The 22,092-nt window shown below is 43.6% G+C and overlaps 1 protein-coding gene across 1 annotated transcript; it reads right to left on the bottom strand.

Moving 5' to 3' along the window:
* Nucleotides 1-215: 215 nt before the first annotated feature.
* LOC109484293 (complement factor H-like) lies at nucleotides 216-20,506 on the bottom strand. Its single transcript, XM_019787551.1, has 17 exons — nucleotides 20,502-20,506; nucleotides 16,225-16,292; nucleotides 15,240-15,419; nucleotides 14,567-14,743; nucleotides 13,791-13,967; nucleotides 12,565-12,744; nucleotides 9,218-9,394; nucleotides 8,346-8,522; nucleotides 7,897-8,076; nucleotides 7,258-7,437; nucleotides 6,512-6,730; nucleotides 5,933-6,109; nucleotides 5,579-5,755; nucleotides 5,006-5,191; nucleotides 2,671-2,859; nucleotides 715-875; nucleotides 216-242 (listed from the first exon to the last, which is right to left on the bottom strand). The coding sequence occupies exons 1-17, from the start codon at nucleotides 20,504-20,506 to the stop codon at nucleotides 216-218; spliced, it is 2,637 nt and encodes an 878-aa protein (XP_019643110.1).
* Nucleotides 20,507-22,092: the final 1,586 nt, after the last annotated feature.

Genomic DNA, 22,092 nt, shown 5'->3' with positions numbered 1-22,092 from the left:
GACAGGAAAACAGGAAAAACAGAAAACGGCAGGCACTGTTACATACGTACTTTTACATTCCATGCGGGGAAGATTATTCCAAACCCAAATTCCATCATCGCAGGTCACCATGTTGCCGGTGCCGCCGTCTGGATCCGGACAGTACCCAGCGATGCATTCGTAGTTACACTCGTCCCCATGTTTGTAGGGGGCGACACAGTCTATATTGGTGTTGTCTAGCACTGGTGGTGGATCACAATCCACTGGTAGTGACAGAAAACAACATTCAATTTTCAACGCTAAACGCATTCTGGATGAAAAATTTGGCCTCAGCTTACACTATCAACCGACGAATCATGTATATAACAAAATTTCAGATTTAGAACTTTGTGAACCAGGCATTGATAAAGTTGCAGCCAACAGGCAATATTTACCTCAATGTTTTAATTTTCTTCATGCTGCCTAACCCCATAAGTACAGTAATAAACAATTCTTAGCCAAACACCTTTTACACTGTCTGAAGAAGTCGTAAGTAAGGGGAAATTTGAAACAGTTTGGGAAATTCAATCTAGCAATTTGATGGTAGTGACGGTTGCAAAATAGGAAGCATCTTCCTGGGGCCGGGAAGAATTCACACACACATGGCATGGATAGACAGATGCGTGAAAAATAGGAAATCATAGGCACTGTGACATACGTACTTTTACATTCAATGGGAGGAGGATTATTCCAAACCCAAATGCCATTATCGCAGGTCACCATGTCGCCGGTGCCGCCATTTGGATCCGGACAGAACTCAGGGAAGCAATGGTAGTTACACTTGTCCCCATGTTTGTAGGGGGCGACACAGCCGTCTAGGATGGCGTAGTCTAGCATTGGTGGTGGGCCACAATCCACTGGTAGTGACAGAAAACAACATTCGATAGACACAATTTTCAACGCTAAACGCATTCTGGATGGAAACAAGAATTTGGCCTCAGCTTACACTATCAACCGACGAATCATGTATATAACAAAGTTTCAGATTTAGAACTTTGTGAACCAGGCATTGATAAAGTTACAGCCAACAGGCAATATTTACCTCAATGTTTTAATTTTCTTCATGCTGCCTAACCCCATAAGTAATTAACAATTCTTAGCCAAGCACCTTTTACACTGTCTGAAGAAGTCGTAGGTAAGGGAAATTTGGAACAGTTTGGGAAATTCAATCTACCAATTTGACGGTTGCAAAGTAGGAAGGCCGGGAAGACTTCGACACACACATGACATGGATAGACAGATGCGTGAAAAATAGGAAATTATAGACACTGTTACATACTTACGTTTACAGACCATGGGAAAGTTATTCCAAACCCAAATTCCATCATCGCAGGTCACCATGTTGCCGGTGCCGCCGTCTGGATCCGGACAGAACCCAGCGATGCATGTGTAGGTACACACCTCCCCATGTTTGTAGGGGGCGACACATCCGCCTCGGATGGTGTTGGCTAGCACTGGTGGTGGTGGATCACAATCCTCTGGTAGTGACAGAAAACAACATTCCAAAGACGTTGGTACAAAGTTTCAAATTTAGTATTTTATGGACCGGGAATTGAACAAGGCATACATGTAATTGGACAAAAACAAGAAATTGGTACACAAACTGTTACATATTACGTACTTTTACATTCCATTAATGGGGGATTTATCGGAACCCATGTTCCATCATCACATTCCACCTCGTTGCGGCCGCCGTCAGTAGTGTATCCGTCTCTGCATGTGTAGCTACATTTCTCGCAATGTTCGTAAGGCCACCCACAGCCGTCTTGCAAGGCGTTAAGTGGCCTTGGTGGTAGATCTTCACAACGCCTTCCCACTGATAGGACAAAAAACATTGGGAAGACACAATTTTCAGACTCATTCTAGACAACAACACCAGAAAAAAACATGTTCTTAGTTTACACCAATGATGTTTAACTTCTTGATTCCACATCAAATTTGTTTCACAAAATTGTTTCTTTTCGTTGTCTTAAATATTCATTGGCAAAAATATTATTATTTTTAAATATAAATGTAATTACATTTGTTTTGTCTTTTGTTGAAACTGACTACATATTTTTTTCTGTTCATTTGGATCTATAATGGCATTACAAACGGTAATCATTATCATCCTTAATAAATCACATTCTTAATTTCGACGAGGCCCTCGACAATCCTCAAGGTTTAATAAACCGCGAAAACTACCAGGAAATAGAATGCACCGTAACATACATACCTCTACATGTCAGGCGGCCCCCAGGCCCAAAAAATACCCAGATTCCACCCGCCCCACACTCCACATTGTACGAGCCCTCGGCATAAATTCTCTTTGGTTTGCATTCATAGTCACACAAGGTCCCAACTAGGTAGGGGGGGCCAAATCTGTCGCAGCCCAATAGTTCGGCGAAGGCCCCTGGCGTAGGTGGTTCATCGCAACCGATTCCTGGTCCTCCCCCTTGTCCTGACAACATTCGAAATGCTCATGTTACATCTAACACGTAATAATCAAATATTTCACACTGTATGGAAATCTAAGACTCTAAAATCTAAGTTGGAAGCCTCTTCCTAGGAATAGGTCATGGCATACACGGCATGGATATACAGAGGCGTGAAAAACAGTCAGGAAACGGAAGGCACTGTTAGTGTTACATACACAGTAGTATTATTACGTACCTTCGTTACATTCCATGGGAGGAAGTCTATTCCAATCCCAAACTCCATCATCGCAGGTCACCATGTTCCCGCCGCCGTCTGGATTGAACCCGGCGATGCATGTGTAGGTACACACCACCCCATGTTTGTAGGGGGCGACACAGCCGCCTCGGATGGCGTTGGCTAGCACTGGTGGTGGATTACAATTCTCTGGAAGGGGCAGAAAACAACATTCCAAAGAGGCAATTTTAAAAGAGAAAATTTGCGACAGATTTGGATTCCGCGATTCCAATGTAACAAAAACAAGAAGCCATAGGTGACAATCCTCCGTGAAGTTTTATATTTTGCAACAAAAATAACCCCAAGCGTCAACGCCAGACCTACTGTGCAGACATTAGGCAGACCATAAAACATAAAAAGACCTAAATCCATTACTGCTCTCAGGACGTGTAAAGATACTGTGCTTCAAATTCGAAGTTCATTTTAATCACTCACACAATCATTGCATTCACATAAAGATCGGACTATCATGGTAGTGTCACTAGTAAGAAAGACAGTCCCAGCGTCTTACCATTCCTGTTATATCACTTAAATAAGGAATACTTATCATAAGCAAATAATCTGAAAAAGTTGCCAGACAAACATTAAACAGTTACATAATGGCCAACAGTTGCACTTTATGGCCCTTTATCAGTAAAGCCACTCGTTTATCAGTAAAAGAGTGGGGTCTTGTGGCGCAGTCGGTAGCGCGTTCGGCTCACACCCCAGAGGTCGCGGGTTCGAACCCCACATTGTGCACCGATCTTGTGCCCTTGGGAAAGGCACTTTACACGACTTTCCTCACTTCACTCATGTGTAAATGAGTACCTAGCTTCGGTTAGGGACGCCCCTCGGATAGGGGAAACATCATGGCGCAGGTCCAGACATGCTGCTGGCTGCCATGATGCCCCTACGACCGCTCACGGTTATGGGTCTTCCATACATACATACATCAGTTAAGCGCGACTGGCCTGGCCAAAAACCAGTTAGCAATATTAATTAGCAACATTTGCAGCCAGCACCGCGAGTTACTACCGGTCACATACCCGGGCGAAAACATCTCAACGACATTACGGGGATGTTTCAAAAATAAGCATTTACTCCAGTATCAAAACAGCTATTGTAAAAATAAAAAGACGTGCATCACCGCGGACATAATGACACACCACATGCCAAATTACACAGAAATACTACGCACAGAACAATGCGTTTTGGCTGCGAAGACGTATGGTACCACTTATCGACCCCTCCGCACGACTGCATGAAGTTCCACCCCCCCCACCGCTATTCCAAACAACGGGGTTTTCTGGAGCATTCCCATTTGCCTCACAATTGTAGGGGTGCATCTGCAATATTACCTTGACCTCGAAAGCAGCAACGGCAAAAATACACATTCGTGCATCAACACGGGCATGACCGCAGACAGCGTATAAAATTGCGTGCCGATTACACAAGGAGAACCCAGTGTTTTGACTGCGAACACAAAAAAAACAGCTACTCACAACACTCCGTCCGGAGGTCCTGACCTCCTTCACGGAGTAACAAGTAGCCATAGGCGACAATTCTCCGTGAAGTTTTATATTTTGCAGATTGGGAACAGTAGGACGAAGTATTAAAACGGTACCCGCCCGACCGGCGGTTTAATCGCAACGTACAGGCCCATCGGCCGGACGAGAACATGTCAACGACATTATAGGAGTGTTTCTGAAATAGAAATTTACTTTAAAATGAAAAGTGCTACGGTAAAAAGAAAAAAAGTGCATCATCGCGAAAATAATGGAACACTAAATTCCAGAGAAATACAACGGAGACAACCATGACTTTTAGCTACGAACACATTTCAAAACAGCTCCCATAGTTAAACAACAGGCGACCCACAGCTGTTTCTAATTAACGACCCACCCTAGCGTCTGCATGAAGGAACCCCCCCCCCCCCATGCAAAACAATGTTTTTATTGCGGCCAGTCCCATATGCCTCTTAAAAGTAGGGGTGCCTATATAGGGGGTGCTGAAATATTACATTGTCCACGAAAACAGCTACGGTGAAAATAAAAATACGTGCATGATCACGGGCATGTCTGCAGACTACGTATAAAGTCACATGCCGAATAAACAAAGGGAACCGTGGTTTTAGCTGCGAACGCGAAAAACCGACTGACCACAATACTCCTGCAGAAAGGATACCTCCCTCGCGGAGTAACAAGAATTCCCGACTACTAGTTGCGAAATAGGAAGCCTCTCTTTCAGAGAATGCTTCACACACATGAATGGAAGCGTGCAAACAGTCAGGAAACGGTAGGCACTTTGATATACGTACTTTTACATTCCATGTGGGGAAGTCTATTCCAATCCCAAACTCCATCATCACAGGTCACCGTGTCACCACCACCGTCTGGAGTGAACCCGGGTTTGCATGTGTAGGTACACTCCTCATCATGGTTGTAGGGGGCGAAGCAGCCGTTCCGATCGGTGTTGTCTACATTGGGTGGTGGACCACAATCCTCTGGTAGGGACAGAAAACAACATTCCAAAGAGGCAATTTTAAAAGAAGAAATTTGGGACAGATTTGGATTCCGATTCCAATGTAAAAAATAAGAATTCCCCACAACTACATGTAGTTTCGGAAGCCTATTCCAGAGAATATCTCACAAACATGGCATGGATGGAAGCGCGAAAACAGTCAGGAAATGGTAGGCACTGTGACATACGTACTTTTACAGACCATGGGAGGATTATTCCAAACCCAATTTTAGACATGTTCTAGAAAGAAAATATGAAGAACTTCGTCTTAGTCAACCGACGACCGAAACAAGATTTATTTTGATCAACCGTTACACCCCCCCCCCCCCTTTTCAACGTACTACTACAACCATGAAGGTAGGATACTTACCCTTACAGTCCAGGTCGTCCCCAATCCAAGTTCGATTATAGCAGGTCTTGAGGTTGTCGCCGCCGTCTTCAGTGTACTCTGGTTTGCATTCGTAGATACATATCTCATTTTGCACGAAGGGGTGGACACAGTCGCTTAGGATGGTGTTGGGAACATTTGGTGGTCGAGGGCAATGATCTAGAAGTGATAGGAAATTGTGGTCACTTGGATGAAACTGGTTAAGGACTTTCAATATAATATAACAATCTAATCATGATCCCCGACTATAGTGAAATTGAAAGCCGCCTCCAAAGGAGACATCACATACACGACGAAAACCGTCAGTAAACAGTAGGCACTATGACATATACGTACCCTCACAGACCAGTTGGTTCCCTTCCCAGACCCCTTCGTTGCACGTCAGACTGTCGTCGCCGCCGGTTTTTAAGTACCCGATTTCGCATAAGTAGTCGCACACCTCCCCTTGTGTGTAGGGGTCGTCACAGCCGGTTCGGATAGTGTTGGCTGGCATTGGCGGTGGGCCACAATCCACTGGTAGTAACAGGAAAGAAAATTCCAAGGGCTCAATTTTTAGCCTGGAATGTCTCAGCAAAACACAGCGTTCACGGATGGATTCCAGGCTACTCAATTTTAAGAAAATGAATACATTCTACACAAAAGCAGGCAAGACTTTGGTTGCTCTTGCACATCTATCAGGTGGCGTATGAGGCTAGTCTTTCCAGGGATTTAGCTATGAAATTTTATCATCATTGTCACTTTGATTTTGGAGGCAACCCTAGGCCTTGTTACTTTCTTGTGCCGAAGAATTTTTGATATTAAAATGTGGGAAAGTTACTTTTATTAGGCCTTGTTTCAGTGTTCATAATAGCTAGCTTGCAATGACCAAACATAATGGTGACAATTGCATTAAAACAGTGATTGTAAGGTACTCACTGGGTTGCTGAGCCGTAGTCGGTGTCGGTGTTGCTGTCTTTTCAGTACAGACCAGGGAGCTTCCGTCCCAGGCTCCATCATTGCAGGTCAGACTGTCGTCTCCGCCGGTTTTCATGTACCCTGCATCGCATCGGTAGTTACACACCTCCCCATGTTTGTAGGGGGATTTACAGCCTTCTCGATCGGTGTTAGACGGCCTTGGCGGAGGATTACAATTCTCTGAGAGGGACAGAAAACAAAACGTCGTACAAACAACCAAACAAGAATGTGGTCTTATCTTATGTTATCAGCCGACGACATACACTCATGTTCATTTTCTTTTTAAGTTCGATACCAGGTTCGACTGAAAACCTTTAGATTTAGTAATTCCTTGGATTAGAGATTCAATATAAAGTAGCAATGTTGGGAATAGAAACTGAGGCTAGAGCATGTGTGCCACATCCGGTTCTGATGAAGACCAATAAAGTACTCCTGGCCTCGCGGCCAGGGCCAGTCTGGAGCTTACTCTCGCCGCAGTGATAAAGCACTATTTCGACACTGTGAACACCGTGACTTCGGATTTGGCTTCCAACCCAGCAGACTAGCGAGATGTCACACACTTGAGATGGAAAGAAATAGCATTCGCTTCCGGCGTTGCTGGTAGCGGATCTTGGGGAGCGAGCAAAAGCTAACAGGGCTGACACTCAGGCTAGAATAGAAGCGTGAGGACAGCCAGGAAACAACGGCAGGCACTGTGACGTACTTACCTTTACAGACCAGCGGGTTCCCGGCCCAGACTTCATTGTTACATGTCAGCCACTTGTCGCCGCTGACTTCAGTGTACCCCCTGAGGCACGTGTATCTGCACTTCTCACCACTTCTGTAAGGGGCTCGACAGGCGGCACGGCGGGTGTTGGGTGGGTTCGGCGGGAAAACAACACAGTCCGCTGTTAAGAAACAACATTGACATACCAATAAAGTCATATCCATGTTCTTGGTTATTTCTTACTAGACTCCAGATTTGACTGACCAGAAAGAATCACTTTTCTTCAAGAAGAATATTTTGCACTTAGCAGTGGCTGAATATGTCATTGTGCATCTAACAAGAAATAACAATATCAATATCTTCAAACTGCCTGAGCAGAGACCATTGCCCTTGATAGAGCTGGCTGGAGAAACCAGACGGAGGGGAGCAAGGGGCGAGTACCTGGCCTGAGCACATAGGCAGGTAGGCAGTAGGCCTGAGCAAATTAAATCTTAACAAGTTGAGACAGATTGCTATTTCAACAAGGGTCTAGCAATATCATTCCCGACAGTTGTTTGAGAGAGGCCTCTTTTAGTGATTATTTCACATCACGGCAAGAATGGTGGTTCCAGGATATGGAACAATAGACACTGCGACTCACGTTTTACACAGACCAATTCCTCCCCGTCCCAGTCTCCATCATTGCAGGTCAGACTGTCGTTGCCGCCGGTTTTTCTGTACCCGGTTTCGCATTGGTAGTTACACATCTCCCCATGTGTGTAGGGGGCGTCACAACCGGTTCGAACGGTGTCGTCTGGTGTTGGCGCCTTTTTGCAGTTCTCTGGTGGTGATAGAAAAGAACAGTAAATATTTTCAACAATTATTATATAATATATGTCTTCCCCCCCTCTCTCTCTATATATATATGTCTCTTTCCCCCTCTCTCTCTTTCTATCACTCTCTCCCTCTCTCTCTCTCTCTCTCTATATATATATATATATATATATATATATATATATATAGAGAGAGAGAGAGAGAGAGAGAGAGAGACATACATGAACATAACATGGGTGGAAAATTGAGGACCGTTAGGTAAGGTGAGGTACTTACCTTTACAGACCAGGGGATCCCCGACCCAGACCCCATTATGGCATGTCAGACTGTCGTCACCGCCGACTTCGGTGTACCCGTCTTTGCATTCGTAGGTGCACACCTCATCATGCCCGTAGGGATTACTGCAGTCTTTTCGGTTGCTGCCGGGTGGCGTTGGTGGTTTTTCACAATTTTCTGGAAGTGAAAAGGCATTGTTGTATTTGAAGTTGTGTGGGATTGCGCTCCATAGCGACTTTTTTGGAACTGCAGGAGTTAATTTCATTTTCACCTGAGACTTTTTAAAGATTATAACTCAAGGAGGGGTGAACAGATTTTCGTGATTTTTTTTATAAGTACTAGGTAGCTTTAGCTATCAACAATCCAAAATTATCCGGACATTCCAAATATGTATTCAGAGGTTGGTTGGGAAGATTGTTACCTTTCTATACATGCCCTGTTTTGTTTTCTCTCGCTACCCCCACCAACCCATTTGTTGGTGGGGTAGCGACAGGAAAAACGGGGCATATGAGAGTGCCTTTTTCCTGTTAGGTGCATCATGCGCAGTGCCTTCGTCAATTCCTGATCCATGATTTACTTAATAATCCGTCGATTTCCCGTTGAACCTGGTATTGACTTGCCATTAGTATGACACTTCAGCTGATACTGTAAACTAAGACCAATTTTTTTCTTGACTAAAAGTTGTTGAACGTCGAAGAATATGATTGGAGAGTAGAAAAAGCAATAATACTGCGTGAGCAAGTCTTGGGACAAATTCAAATTGCTTACGTTTACAGACCAACTGGGGGTCCTCTTCCATATTAGATTTCACATAGTGCACATGGCAAAGTGAAAACAGACAGAGAAAGTGGTAGGCAATGTGACATACTTACCTCTACAGACCAGGGGGACCCCGACCCAGACTCCATTGTCGCAGGTCAGTTCGCGGTCTCCTCCACCTTCAGCGAAGCCTTTCTGGCACTTGTACGTACACACCTCCCCATGTTTGTAGGGGTCGCCACAGCCCTTTCGTTCGGTGTGATCTGGGCTCACAGGTGGATCGCAGTTCTCTAGAAGTGACAGAAAAGAACATACGAAAGACACAGTTTTGAAACTTTACGGCATTTCAGATAGAGCAAGTGTACAGCCTCATACACCCTTTCGTTCAGTGCGATCTGGGTCCATAGATGGCTCGCAATTCAGTCAGACATGGAAAAGAACATTAGTTCAAGTCAGTCTAGATAAAGCAAGCGTACAACCTCATACACCCGCCAAATGATGTTGACTTTTAAGGATGACATGTTATATGGTAGCCACCGTTTCATACTCACTTTGGCAGACCAGGGGATCCCCGACCCAGACTTCACCACTGCAGGTGAGCTTGCTGTCGCCGCTGACTTCAGAGTACCCCGCGATGCATACGTATTTACATTTTTCACCATCGCTGTAAGGTGCTGTACAGTCAGTACGGAGGGTGTTGGGTGGCATTGGTGGGGAAACAGCACACCCCGCTGTTAGAAAACAACATTGATAAGACAAAACTTTCAGACAGAAGAAATAAGAAGTAGAAATTTTGTTTTTAGTTGACAAGCAACGAGTCGTGCTCATGTTCTTGATTAGTTCTTAATTTGACACCAGATTTGACTGGAAAGCATCATGTTTCTTCAAGGTACGTATTTTGCACTTAAGCAGTTCTTGGAGCAGTGACTGAATAAGTTATTGTGCATCTAACAAGACATTACAACAATATTTCACACTGCCTGAGGAAGTCCTGACAACTTGGAACAGATTGCTATTTTAACAAGCTATTGCAGCAATCTACTTCCCTACAGTTGAGAGGAAGAACGCCTCTTGTGATGGTTACTTCCCAAACAAGGCATGGATGTTAGCGTGCAAACCGTCAGGATAGAGAACATTAGAAACTGAGACGTACGTTTTATACAGACCAGGGTGTCCCCGTCCCAGTTTCCATCAATGCAGATCAGACTGTTGTCGCCGCCGGTTTTCATGTACCCGATTTCGCATTGGTAGTTACACACCTCCCCATGTGTGTAGGGGTCATCACAGCCGTTTACAATGGTGTTGTCTGGCGTTGGCGCTTCATCACAATCCTCTGGTAGTGATAGAAAAAAACATTGAATGTTTTCAAATGCTAAACACATTTTTGACAAAAAAGCAATCATAGGAATTTGGTCTTAGCTTTCAATCGACCAGTCATAGTCATATTCATGTCCATTTTGTTAAAAATTGTATACCAGGTTTGATTGGAATTTCAGCCAGGAAATGGTAATCTCCAAGCAGATCCTAGGGTGGCAAAAGACAGTATCAAATTGGCCAAACAGTATCCAATCACCAGAAAGGGGTTAAGGGGTATGGGCCCTGTCTGGCGAATGGATACTACCTGGCCAATTTGATACTGTCTTTGGCCACCCTAGGATCTTCTTGGAGATTAAGAAAATGGTAGGTACCATGAGATACGTACCTTTACAGACCAGTGGATTCCCGGACCAAACCCCATCATGGCAGGTCAGCGTGTCGTCACCGCCGACTTTAGTGTACCCGTCTTTGCATTCGTAGGTGCACACCTCATCATGCCCGTAGGGATTGCTACAGTCTTTTCGGTTCGAGCAGGGTGGCATTGGTGGGTTGTCACAGTTTTCTGGCAGTGATAGAAAAAAAGAACATTCCAAACATACAATTTCCAATGGTCAACAACCTTTAAACAGAACACATTAAAATGTGGTTTTAGTTTACGTTATCAATTGAAGTGTCACACTAATGGCATGTTCATTTGTTCTTAGGTCGATACCAGGTGCCACTTGAAGTATAACAAATCATGAACCAAGAAGGCATTGTGCATGATACATCTAACAGGAAAAAATCAATAATACTGCGTGAGCAAGTCTTGGGACAAATTCGAATTACTTACCTTTACAGACCAGGGGGACCCCGAGCCAGACTCCATTGTCGCAGGTTAGCTTGCGGTCGCCTCCAGCTTCATCGAAGCCTTTCTGGCACTTGTACGTACACACCTCCCCAGGCCTGTAGGGGTCGCCACAGCCCTTTCGTTCGGTGTGATCTGGGCTCACAGGTGGCTCGCAGTTCTCTAGAAGTGACAGAAATTTGAGACCACGTGAAAGACGCAGTTATTAAAGGTCAGGGCATTCTAGATAAAGCAAGTGTACAACCTCATACATCCTTTCGTTCGGTGTGATCTGGGTTCACAGGTGCCTCACAGTTTTCTAGAAGTGACAGAAAAGAACATAGTTTACGAAAGATTCAAAGTTCAAGGCATTCTAGACAAAGCAAGCTTACAACCTCATGCACCCTCCAAATGATGTTGGCTCTTAAAGAGGAATTTGGAGGACTCAGGGTCCTCCACCAATAAAGAAAATATCCCCTGTGAGGATCTAGTAGCTAAATTGACCCCGCACATCCTCCCAACATCATAAATGGATTATAAGCCACGGGGTGTCTGAACCCGACTGCCAGTGGAAACAATGGGAGCAGACGACAGACAGTGATTTGCATATTAACTGACGTTTGAAGTTTTGAAAAATGTTGTATTTTATCTTCACTAGTTTTTCAACAAAACATTGCCATACAAGGAATGAGACAGACAGTTGCAGCAAACCTAAACACAATCCATGTAACATTTACTTGGCAGTCGTTATACACGATAAGGGCCTACAGTTTCCAATTTGAACTATTCCAGCAGAGATGAGCCTCTGTCAAGCTTCAATGTTTGTTTCAAAAACTTATATCTGTAATCACAAATTGCACGTCTTATCCACAGCCAAACTAGATTTCTATTGATATGATAGTTCTATGTTAACAAATATACAATGTAGAAACATGTAGAAACACATTTGGCGGCTTCTTGCATTATATATTAGAATCCAAGTCTGAAATGCTGAATAGATGAAGTCCCAGTTTACCAGGATTGGCATAGTACATGCCTGTGTAGTTATTAGTCTATATTCTTGTTGTTTAGTAAAATACTATATGTACTTTTCATGTACATATCCATGTCTCCACATAATGTTGAAGAGGTGTACTTGGTATACTATCTCAGCCTAGCTCTCCCCATGTGTTCACCACGGCTGCCAGTTGCAGAATGAGCTGTGAGAGTTTACAGTACCCGAATTTATTGGGTGGTTTTATAGTCCAACCTTCCTCTTTAATAAGGATGACATGTTACAAAGGTTTCTTATTATGGTAGCCATCGTGCCATACTCACTTTGGCAGACCAGGGGGTCCCCGACCCAGACTTGGTCTTTGCAGATGAGCTTGCTGTCGCCGCTGACTTCAGTGTACCCATCGGCGCATTCGTATTTACATTTTTCACCATCTCTGTAAGGTGCTGTACAGTCAGTACGGAGGGTGTTGTGTGGACTTGGTGGGGAAACACCACAGCCAGCTGTAAGGAAGACACAACTTTCAAGTTTCAGACAAAAGAAATACGAAGTATGAATTTTGTGTTTGTTGACATATCAAACAACTATTCATGCTCATGTTCTTAATTATTTTTCTTAATTTGACACCACATCTGACTAGAAACCTTGATTTCTCTTTAAGGTTGATACTTTGCTCATGGATCAGTGACTGAATAAGTTATCGTGCCTCTAACAAGAAATTATAACAATATTTCACACCCTGGGACTGCAACTATTCACAATGCAGGACAGATTGCAATTTCAACAATGCTCTAGCAATCTAATTCCCAATTCAGTGATGGTTCTAAAAGAGAAAGCCTGACTTTCAGTGTTTTTTTCACAAACATGTCATGAATGTTGGCGTGAAAACCGCCAGGATAGGGAATAGTAGACACCGTGACATACGTTTTGTACAGGCCAGTTTCTCCCCTATCCAGTCTCCATCATTGCAGGTCAGACTGTCGTCGCCGCCGGTTTTTATGTACCCGAATTCGCATAGGTAGTCACACACCTCCCCATGTGTGTAGGGGGCGTCACAACCGGTTCGAACGGTGCCGTCTGGGTTTGGTGGCTTTTTGCAATTCTCTGTCGGTGATAGAAAAGAACATGCCATACTTTCAAAGTTAAACATATGGTAATATCCATGTTTGTTTTGGTAAAAAATTCTACAGCATGTTTGACTTAAGCTCCAAGCAGATCATACGATGGCAAGGCAGTGTCCATTGGCCAGAGGAGTGTCCATTAGCCACCTAGGTGGCACTCCTCTGGCCAATGGATACTGCCTTGCCATCGTATGATCTGCTTGGAGAGTAGTTTTACTGGGATTTCACATACATTGAATAAATGAGCAGCAAGGAAATGGTAATCTCCAAGCAGATCCTAGGGTGGCCAAAGATAGTATCAAACTGGCCAGACAGTATCCATTGGCCGGAGAGGGTCCATGGACACTGTCTGGCCAATTTGATATTGTCTTTGGTCACCCCAGAATCTGCTTGAAGATTAAGGAAATGGTAGACAATGTGACACGTACCTTTACAGACCAGGGGTGCCCCGAACCAGACTCCACTGTCGCAGGTCAGCCTGTCGTCACCGCCGACTTCGGTGTACCCGTCTTTGCATTCGTAGGTGCACACTTCATCATGCTCGATGGGATAGGTACAATCTTCTCGCTTGGTGCCTGGTGGCGATGGTGGCTTCCCACAATTTTCTGGCAGTGATGAAAAAAAGGGCATTACAAATACGTATTTTCAAGGTTCAACCCTTATACTTGAATATACAACCTGCAAGTTTCTTATACACCCTTAAAACTTATTTTGGCATGATCAGCAAGATCTAAGCAGAAGCAGGCGGAATGGACAATTAGAAAAATCGCGTCAGATTGGGAAAACTCTAGCTACGATTGGAAAGAGCAGAAATTTGCCAAATAGAGAGAGATAAAATGCCAGGAGATCAGAGTTGGTACCCCAGAGAGTACAGTTTGCCGCAAACTGTCACCAGAATGAAGAAGTTGTTGTAGATTCATAGCTATTCGAAGTGCATTATGAACACTTTGGGTTCATTCCAAAAATTAGGACCCACTTATGTTCTCCCTGGAATGCGTAAGAATGCTGTTGGAATGCTGTGGAAATTATCAGAATGCAATCATACTGCAGTTATTATTCTTCAATTTCAATTCACCGGGAAAAATTGAAGTATGACAAGAATGGGCAAAGATATTTAAGAATGTAGTGGGGGTTTCGACAATGCACTTCAAATATCCAGGAGTATACAACTGCGAGGAAATAGTAGGTACTGTGACATACTTACTTTCACAGACCAGGGGGTTCCCAATCCAGACTCCATTGTCGCAGGTAAGAATGTGGTCGCCCTCGGCTCTAGCGTACCCTCCTTTACACTTGTACTTACACACCTCCCCATGTTTGTAGGGGTCGCCACAGCCCTTTCGTATGGTGTTATCTGGGTCCATAGGCGGATCGCAATTCTCTAAAAGTGACAGAAAAGACACATTTTTTCAAAGTTTAACGCATTCTATAAAAAAACCTCATACATTCCCCTATTAAGGATTACAATTACAAAGGTTTGGTATGTAGCTGTAGTGATCTAATGATTGTTTTGCAAATTGGTAGCTAATTTGCATACTTAAGAAGTGATTAGAACTATGCGTTCCATGCTCGATAGAGCATGTGTAAATAAGAAACAGAGGAACATCGATAAATAGCAGTCAGGGATTGAACAACACTGTGCATGATGCACAGGCCTAGGTTATAATGCAATATGGTCACACTGTGTGAGCAAGTCTTGGCTTAAGGGAAAATTTGGGACAGATTCTGATTTTGTACAATCTAACAATAATAGTCTAAGGATTCCAGACGGTCTCAAAATACAAAGCCTCTTCAAGAGAAGATTTCACATCCGTATGGCACTACACGATTAGAGGCGTGAAGATAGAGAGTGAAGAAATGGTAGGACAGTGTCGTACCTTTACAGACCAGGGGGTCCCCGACCCAGACTCCACCACGACAGACCAGCTTCTTGTCTCCGCTGACTTCAGAGTACCCCGCGATACAGACGTATTTACATTTTTCACCATCACTGTAAGGGGCTGTACAGCCAGTACGGTGGGTGTTGGGTGGACTTGGTGGGACAGTAGCACAGCCAGCTGTAAGGAAGCACAACCCGCCAGCACTGTTAGAAAACAACATTGGAAAGACACAATTCCCACACTTATTGTAGACAGAAATATTAGATTCCAAAGCTCCTCGAAGTATGTAACGAACGCATGATGATAACAACGCTTGCTGAAAATTTCAGACATCACATTTTGTTTGTGTTTCATCTCAAAAATAGATTTTGGAAACTTGTTGAAATAGGGTGTGATTGTTTCACCTGTTTCAGCAGAGTTCATATGAGTTCACAGGAACATTGGAACAGAATGTGTATTCTATTTGGGATCATCTGGGGCCATTAGAATAGAGCGAGTCTTCCATTTAAAGTCATTTCATTTGGATGTTACAAGAAAGAAATTAACTTACGGTGGGGTGTTGCGAAAAATGTTTTCCTTCCGCTCAAAATTCACTTGTATTGACATGGTCTTTATTTTGTTATGCATTGCTGAATGAATTAGTTGATGCCAAGACTGTAAACATTCCTATTCAACAAGAAAATATGCTACAAATGTTAGCAAAAAGAGACCACTCCCCCTACATAATGGTTTACCCCCATAATGGTCAAGTCATTCTTCAGTTCCAAACACTAACCTCTGACCTGGCCAATGGTCTGATTTGTTGATGTCTGTCACCATGGTAACTGGTGTTGGGTTACATAATGTTATAGGAGGAATGTGGACTCCTGTCTGACCATATATATGAATGTACATGTATTTGAGTAGGAAGAGCAAACCATATGCGAAGGTAAACATCATGCATTTGCTTTGCAAATGTTACCTTTCTAGTTACTTTTCTTACCTGCGTCCGAGTCCTGAAAAACGGCGCATATCAAAAGGAGCTCGAGTAGAAACACACCGTACAGGAACCTGAAAGTAGAAAGGGGAAAGACTAAAGATATTCCCCCAAAACCTTCATGGAAAATGGAGGTATCGTTTTGGGTCTGTCTGTGAGTCTGTGTGTTTGTCTGTCTGTGTTTCTGTTTAAATGGTTTTATACCACGTCACCGTTTCAATGGCCAAGTGGGTAGAGTGCTCGCCTTCCATTCGGTAGGTCGTGGGTTCGATCCCCAGCCGAGTCATACCAAAGACTTGTAAAATGGTACAAACTCCCTTCTCTGCTTAGCACTCGGTATTTAGGAAAGAGTATGGGAGTTAAGCACACACTATACCAGCGGACTATCCCCCCGATGTGATTGCACGATTGTGTGGCCCAAGGACTACTGAAATGGAGATGGGCACCGCCCTATGCACCACGTAACAAGGACTTTAGCTTAGCATATGAATAATTAAACGGGGATTTGATCATACGATCTCATTGGGGGAAAGGACAGTGAATCACGTAGGTATATATGTAAAATTCCTGATCAGTAGGATTGGGACTAGTAAATGGACATTCCATTGGAATTCTATGCTGAGAAACAAGCAGGTTAGAATATCTTTACCTTCATTTCAAACCTCAAGTCTTTACCCCCTCTGCAAAGCTGGATTTGTCAGGTTTCTTTCGGTACAAATAGTGGAAGTTCGACTCGGGCGTTTTAATGAGCCACAGCTCAAATATTGAAATGATACCAGGATTTAACCCCCTGTCAAAAGTGGGCCAGTCCACCCAGTGAAAAAGTTTTTAGAAGTCAATAACAGGTCAAACCATGCCAACGGTCCCACTCAGATTTGAAAATATACATTCTTCTGTCCTCCTTACCAGAAAACTGGGCCTTTCTGAGCAAAATTTGCCCAGAAAAAAAATAGAGAGAATATTTAAAAAGATAAGTCCAAAAATATATCGTAAAGAGTGCCTTTTCTGCGCATGGCGAATAAAGGGTAGCCCCTCCCCTGTAGGAAATATTCCTGTGGACCCTTGGACTAAAAAAAAAATTCCTGCCCTGCATAAATATTCATGAGCACTTACGTTTCAGCGTACCACTTGGACTTTCTAACAAACCGTCCTGTGTGTGCCATTCCCAGGGACACGTTCATACAAACTAGCATTCAGCTGTGGACACGTTCGTGCAGACTGCACACAATACTACTATACCATTAGGCTCGCCCCTGAGGCGTCGCCAAAATAACTTAGAAAGTGGTCAAACGTAATTCGTGATCATACATTCTTGTAATCGTAACGTACATTTTCCATGTTTGTGGGAAAAAAACAACATGGTATTTTAAATACGGGTGAGCAGCTGCGGATCCCCCCTAACGATACTGTGGAAAAAACCCTGAATTGGAGCAGGTTTTGGGGAGTATATATGGGACATCTGCCGATTTCTAGTATAGTTAATCCCCACCGATCGCCACCGATTTTGTACATTCATGTCGCATAACATTGCGATTGTAGCGCGTACTGTAACCAAAATGTACCTTCACCATCATAATCGGTCGCCTGTAGACCAGTCGATCACACGTACGTCCATTCCACGACCACCGGTCAGCAGCCAGCGTAGCAATGTTCATTAAATATATACAAATAACAAACCTTCTACCGTAGGACACGAATTGGAAATCTAAGTGGTTCGTTTCCGACGATTTCCACAGGTTTCCCACAGCGGACACGCCACGTCTGCACCTTGGAAAACAGTGCAAACCCGCGGAAACTTCGGATTTCCTGGCGCGTGTACACAGATATTCATGAGGGAAATCTAGCTATTCGTCCAGCTAGTGTAGCCTCCGCTTATTTTGGAAAAACACAAACAGGATGTACACCACTGGTTCTGGCTCCTTCGCAGACCTGTCAGAACCTGATTGGCTGGTTGGTGATAAGATCTGCAGGTTTGACCAGTGTTGCAGGATGTCCAGTGTAACATACGAGGGGAATAAACAGGACGACTCGGGCCATCGCAATTTTGTGGTCAACTCGGACAACTGCCCTGAGGCGATGGCAGTTCTCGGCCTTTTCAATAATAAGGCCACACCGATTTAATTTTATGGATGACATCCGCGCGCGCATTGATTTTCACCTGTTCTCAAAAAAAAGATCAAGTCCTCCGAGGCTCTGGCCTGGGTAGTCCATGGTAGTTAGCGACGATACGGAGCCGGTGGTAACTCTGGAGGACGGCACCCAGGCTACCGAAGCTCCACGACTCAAAAACTCAGTACACACGAACAGTGCCGATTCATAAATTCCGCAAAAAGCCAGCATGTGCCGGCTTGACGTATACGTTGCTATGTACTTCCGCAAATTCATAATACCAGCTTTGTATTCCTGTGGTTTAGTAGCATATTTATTCTTGGCCGGATTTTTTTTATTCGCCCGCACGCACTAGTTTGAGGGTCTTCAGAGGATGCCATCCATAAAATTAAGCCGGCGTGGCCTACCGGACATAACTCGAATTGCGGTCCAAAAATGTAAACAATACAGTACTAGTATTCTACTAGTGTCCATCATAGCTATGAAAACTCTCCTTCTCCCTGTTTTGGAGCCAAAAAGTGACTTCGATCTCTAGGAATCATTCCAGTAGCACCCATACATGGTATTTCAGTCAATTGCTGTCAGAAAAGTATGTGTGTGTGTGTGTGTGTGTGTGTGTGTGTTAGTGTGTGTGTGTGTGTGTGTGTGTGTGTGTGTGTGTGTGTGTGTGTGTGTGTGTGGCAGTGTGCGAATGGCGCTAGCTGATAAGCATCCCAAAAATCGGTTTGTAACAAAACCCGGTCTTGATCTTTAGCAATTATCTCAATGTAATTCATGTGGAAGGAATATTTTGCATGGGAACCACTGTTCAGTTGATGTAGAAGTGTCTGTGATGAAATGTACAAGCCCGGATATTTTGTAGTCATAATATTCAATGTGGCCTCTTTTTTCTGACGTTGAGATCACCTATTATCATACAAGGTTTATTCTTCGGAACAAAATTTCGCGACATGCAAAAACTTGTCCATCTAAAAGTTTTACAAAACAGCAAAAGTAGACAATCCAGGCCAAAAAAATTGCGCTGCAAATGCTACATAAACATCTCTTTAATTTCTCGTCACTTTATAAGCAAACAAGGCATGTATAAAATCTTATCTGCACTAAACATTCTACATTGATAATACTTACCAGTACGTATACATGCAGCCTCTTTGACAAAATGTATAATAGTGTTCTGCGGGTTTGCCGGAATGCAGTCCACATGAGCGCGTCGGCAACTGCGCCTTCTGCGATTTTTTTTTTACTCTCTACAGTCCATATGATGGCATATCTTTGCAATATTTCCCATGTTATTTGTATCAGAGGAACACTGCTGCTCTCGCCTGCACTTAAAGCTATGATAAGACACCCTGTAGTTCTTTCCCACTTCATCTGTGTGTCATGAAAAACGCGCCGACGTAAAGTAAAACAACAAAAGTAAACAAGTCAGGCGCACAGATCCTCCGCGAAAATGTCTTTAATATCCTGTCCTTTTGTGAGCAAATAAAAAGTTACGACATAAAACATTCTACATTCTATTACTCACCTGTATACATGCAACCGCACTGGGAACCAGGAGGTCCCGGGTTCGAACCCTGCCATGTCACCGATATTGTGCCATTACATTTGTCTTCTATGTTTTTTGCGGCATAAAATAAGTTTAAAAACTTAAGAGTGCCATCACCATGTCTTGTGATGAAATGTTGGAATTTAAAAAACACACTGGATTGCTGGCGTGCGCCCGCGAGTTGGTATGTAACCATGGGCGCGTCGGCAACTCTGCCCTTTGTAACTTTTTTCACTGTACTGTCTATATCTTTACAATATTTTTGTGCCAGAAACATACTGCTGAACTCGCCTGCAGTCAAAGTTATCATTAGGCAACCTGTACTTATTTCTCAATTCATCTGTGCATCAGAAATCCTTTTCCCGCGGGTAAAATCCCTCCAAAAACGGAGTCCTTAGAACCCTAGTCTTTTCCAAGCTAAAACATGGCAAGAAAATGACAAACTTATTATATTACCCCATGTTGACACCAAATCTCTTTCCTCAACACAGCGGGCTGACTCGAATAATAAGTGCTTATCCGATTGGTTTTTACCTAAGCTACGGGCAAAATCCTTCCAGAAATGGGATTTATAAAATACTGTTTTGTTTCAAGCTCATGACATGACAGGGAAAGAACAAAAACTTACCCCATTCTGACACTAGGTATTTTTCCTCCAGACAGCGGGCTGACTCGCAGCGCGCTGTTAGTCTGAGGGAGAAGTATAATAGACTGACTGCCACGTAAAATAATCTATGATTTTCGTAATTGTCAGTGTGCAAAATGACTTCACGTGATGTCTAAGAGTCCTCCCATTGGTCTATCTGGACTCTTATCCCGTTATCAGTGAGGTAAGACGACGTGGCGAGTTGTGTTGTTGCTCACGATGGTACGATGTCTGGGTTTTTTTTTTGGAAAGCATGAAGCCCCGATAGTCCATCTCGCATCCTTGTTGATCTGTAAATAGCACACGCCTTTCATCTCTGCCAGAATCACTCCCACTGCCCAGGTTTAACCACGGGCGTCGGTAGCGTCGCAAGTCCAGCGAAGTGTCTTGAAGTCTTTAACCAGATCTAACACCAAGAATAAACTTACGTCGATGTTTTCAGATCTTGTCAGCCTTTAATACGTGCAAACTCCATAGTCTGCAATTCTCTTTGATGATGTGTTTATACACCGACTACGGACATACGAAAACAGTGTCGCTATATTGATGTGTTTTGATTACTTTGATCTGCTCAGGAGATGACATTTTGGGTGATGCAGGGTGAGCGATCCAACTTTAGATCAGTTCCCCTCCCCATATTTGTGATACGTTAGCTCTTGTATGGCGTTACTCGTGGATATACCTTGTAAATACAAGACAAGGCGTGAGCCATGGTCCTTCTTCTTCTTCTCGGGTGCTGACCATGGTGCTGACTGAGATATCCTCATGTATCAGGTACGTTTTGATGTCTTGATGAGGGCAACTCTACAAGCATGTGCTGTTAGTCACGCTCTCGTCGACTCTACCAGGCTTCAGAAGCGGCTGGAAATTAGCGTAGAAATCGGCCAAATACACAGATAACTTGCCAGGGGAGTTGGTTCGCTGAAGGAGAACAGTTTGCCACTCCAAAATGTACTCCTTTAGCTGACCAACTTCCCTGGCAAGTTATCTGTCTAGTTGGCGGAATTCTACTATTTCTTGCCTCCTCTGAAGCCTGGTAGAGGCTACATGTAATCCACGGTGCCGGATGTATGTTACAATTCAGTCTGAATATTTTTTTTCCAAATGAGTGCAACTTTGAGAGGTTTTTAACGAACAAAGGCCATTTTTTGCCATTTTTCTCTCCCTGTTATTCTTGTATAGAAATGTCCAGTCATAGCTGAAGCTGAAGGGCTGATCAATTAGGATTTTACCATGATCAATATTGACTGAAGGAGGCCACATTGTAAGATATACAGAGTCTTTCTCCCAGTCTTGTTCGAACATCACCCACTTCTAATCTGACCCCCCACCCTACCTCAATGTAATTTTTACTGAACAAGAACAACGCTGGCACCGGTAGTATAAAAGATATCAAATAATTGATTCCGGCATACATGTACTGTATTTTGTATACTTTGATGTACACAGGTGATGACATTAGTGGTGTAGAGTTCAGAGGTTGATTGGTTATATTACCCTTAGTCTTATCAAAAGATCTAATATGTTGTATTTTACTAATTGTTTATGTACTGTGTATTTGTTGTATGTACTT

This window comes from Branchiostoma belcheri, unplaced genomic scaffold (genome assembly GCF_001625305.1).
Source record: "Branchiostoma belcheri isolate BF01 breed outbred unplaced genomic scaffold, Haploidv18h27 scaffold7, whole genome shotgun sequence".
In the NCBI taxonomy this organism is placed as follows: Eukaryota; Metazoa; Chordata; class Leptocardii; order Amphioxiformes; family Branchiostomatidae; genus Branchiostoma; species Branchiostoma belcheri.
Note: the sequence above shows the minus strand (reverse complement) of the source record. Positions and strands in the feature narration are given on the sequence as shown.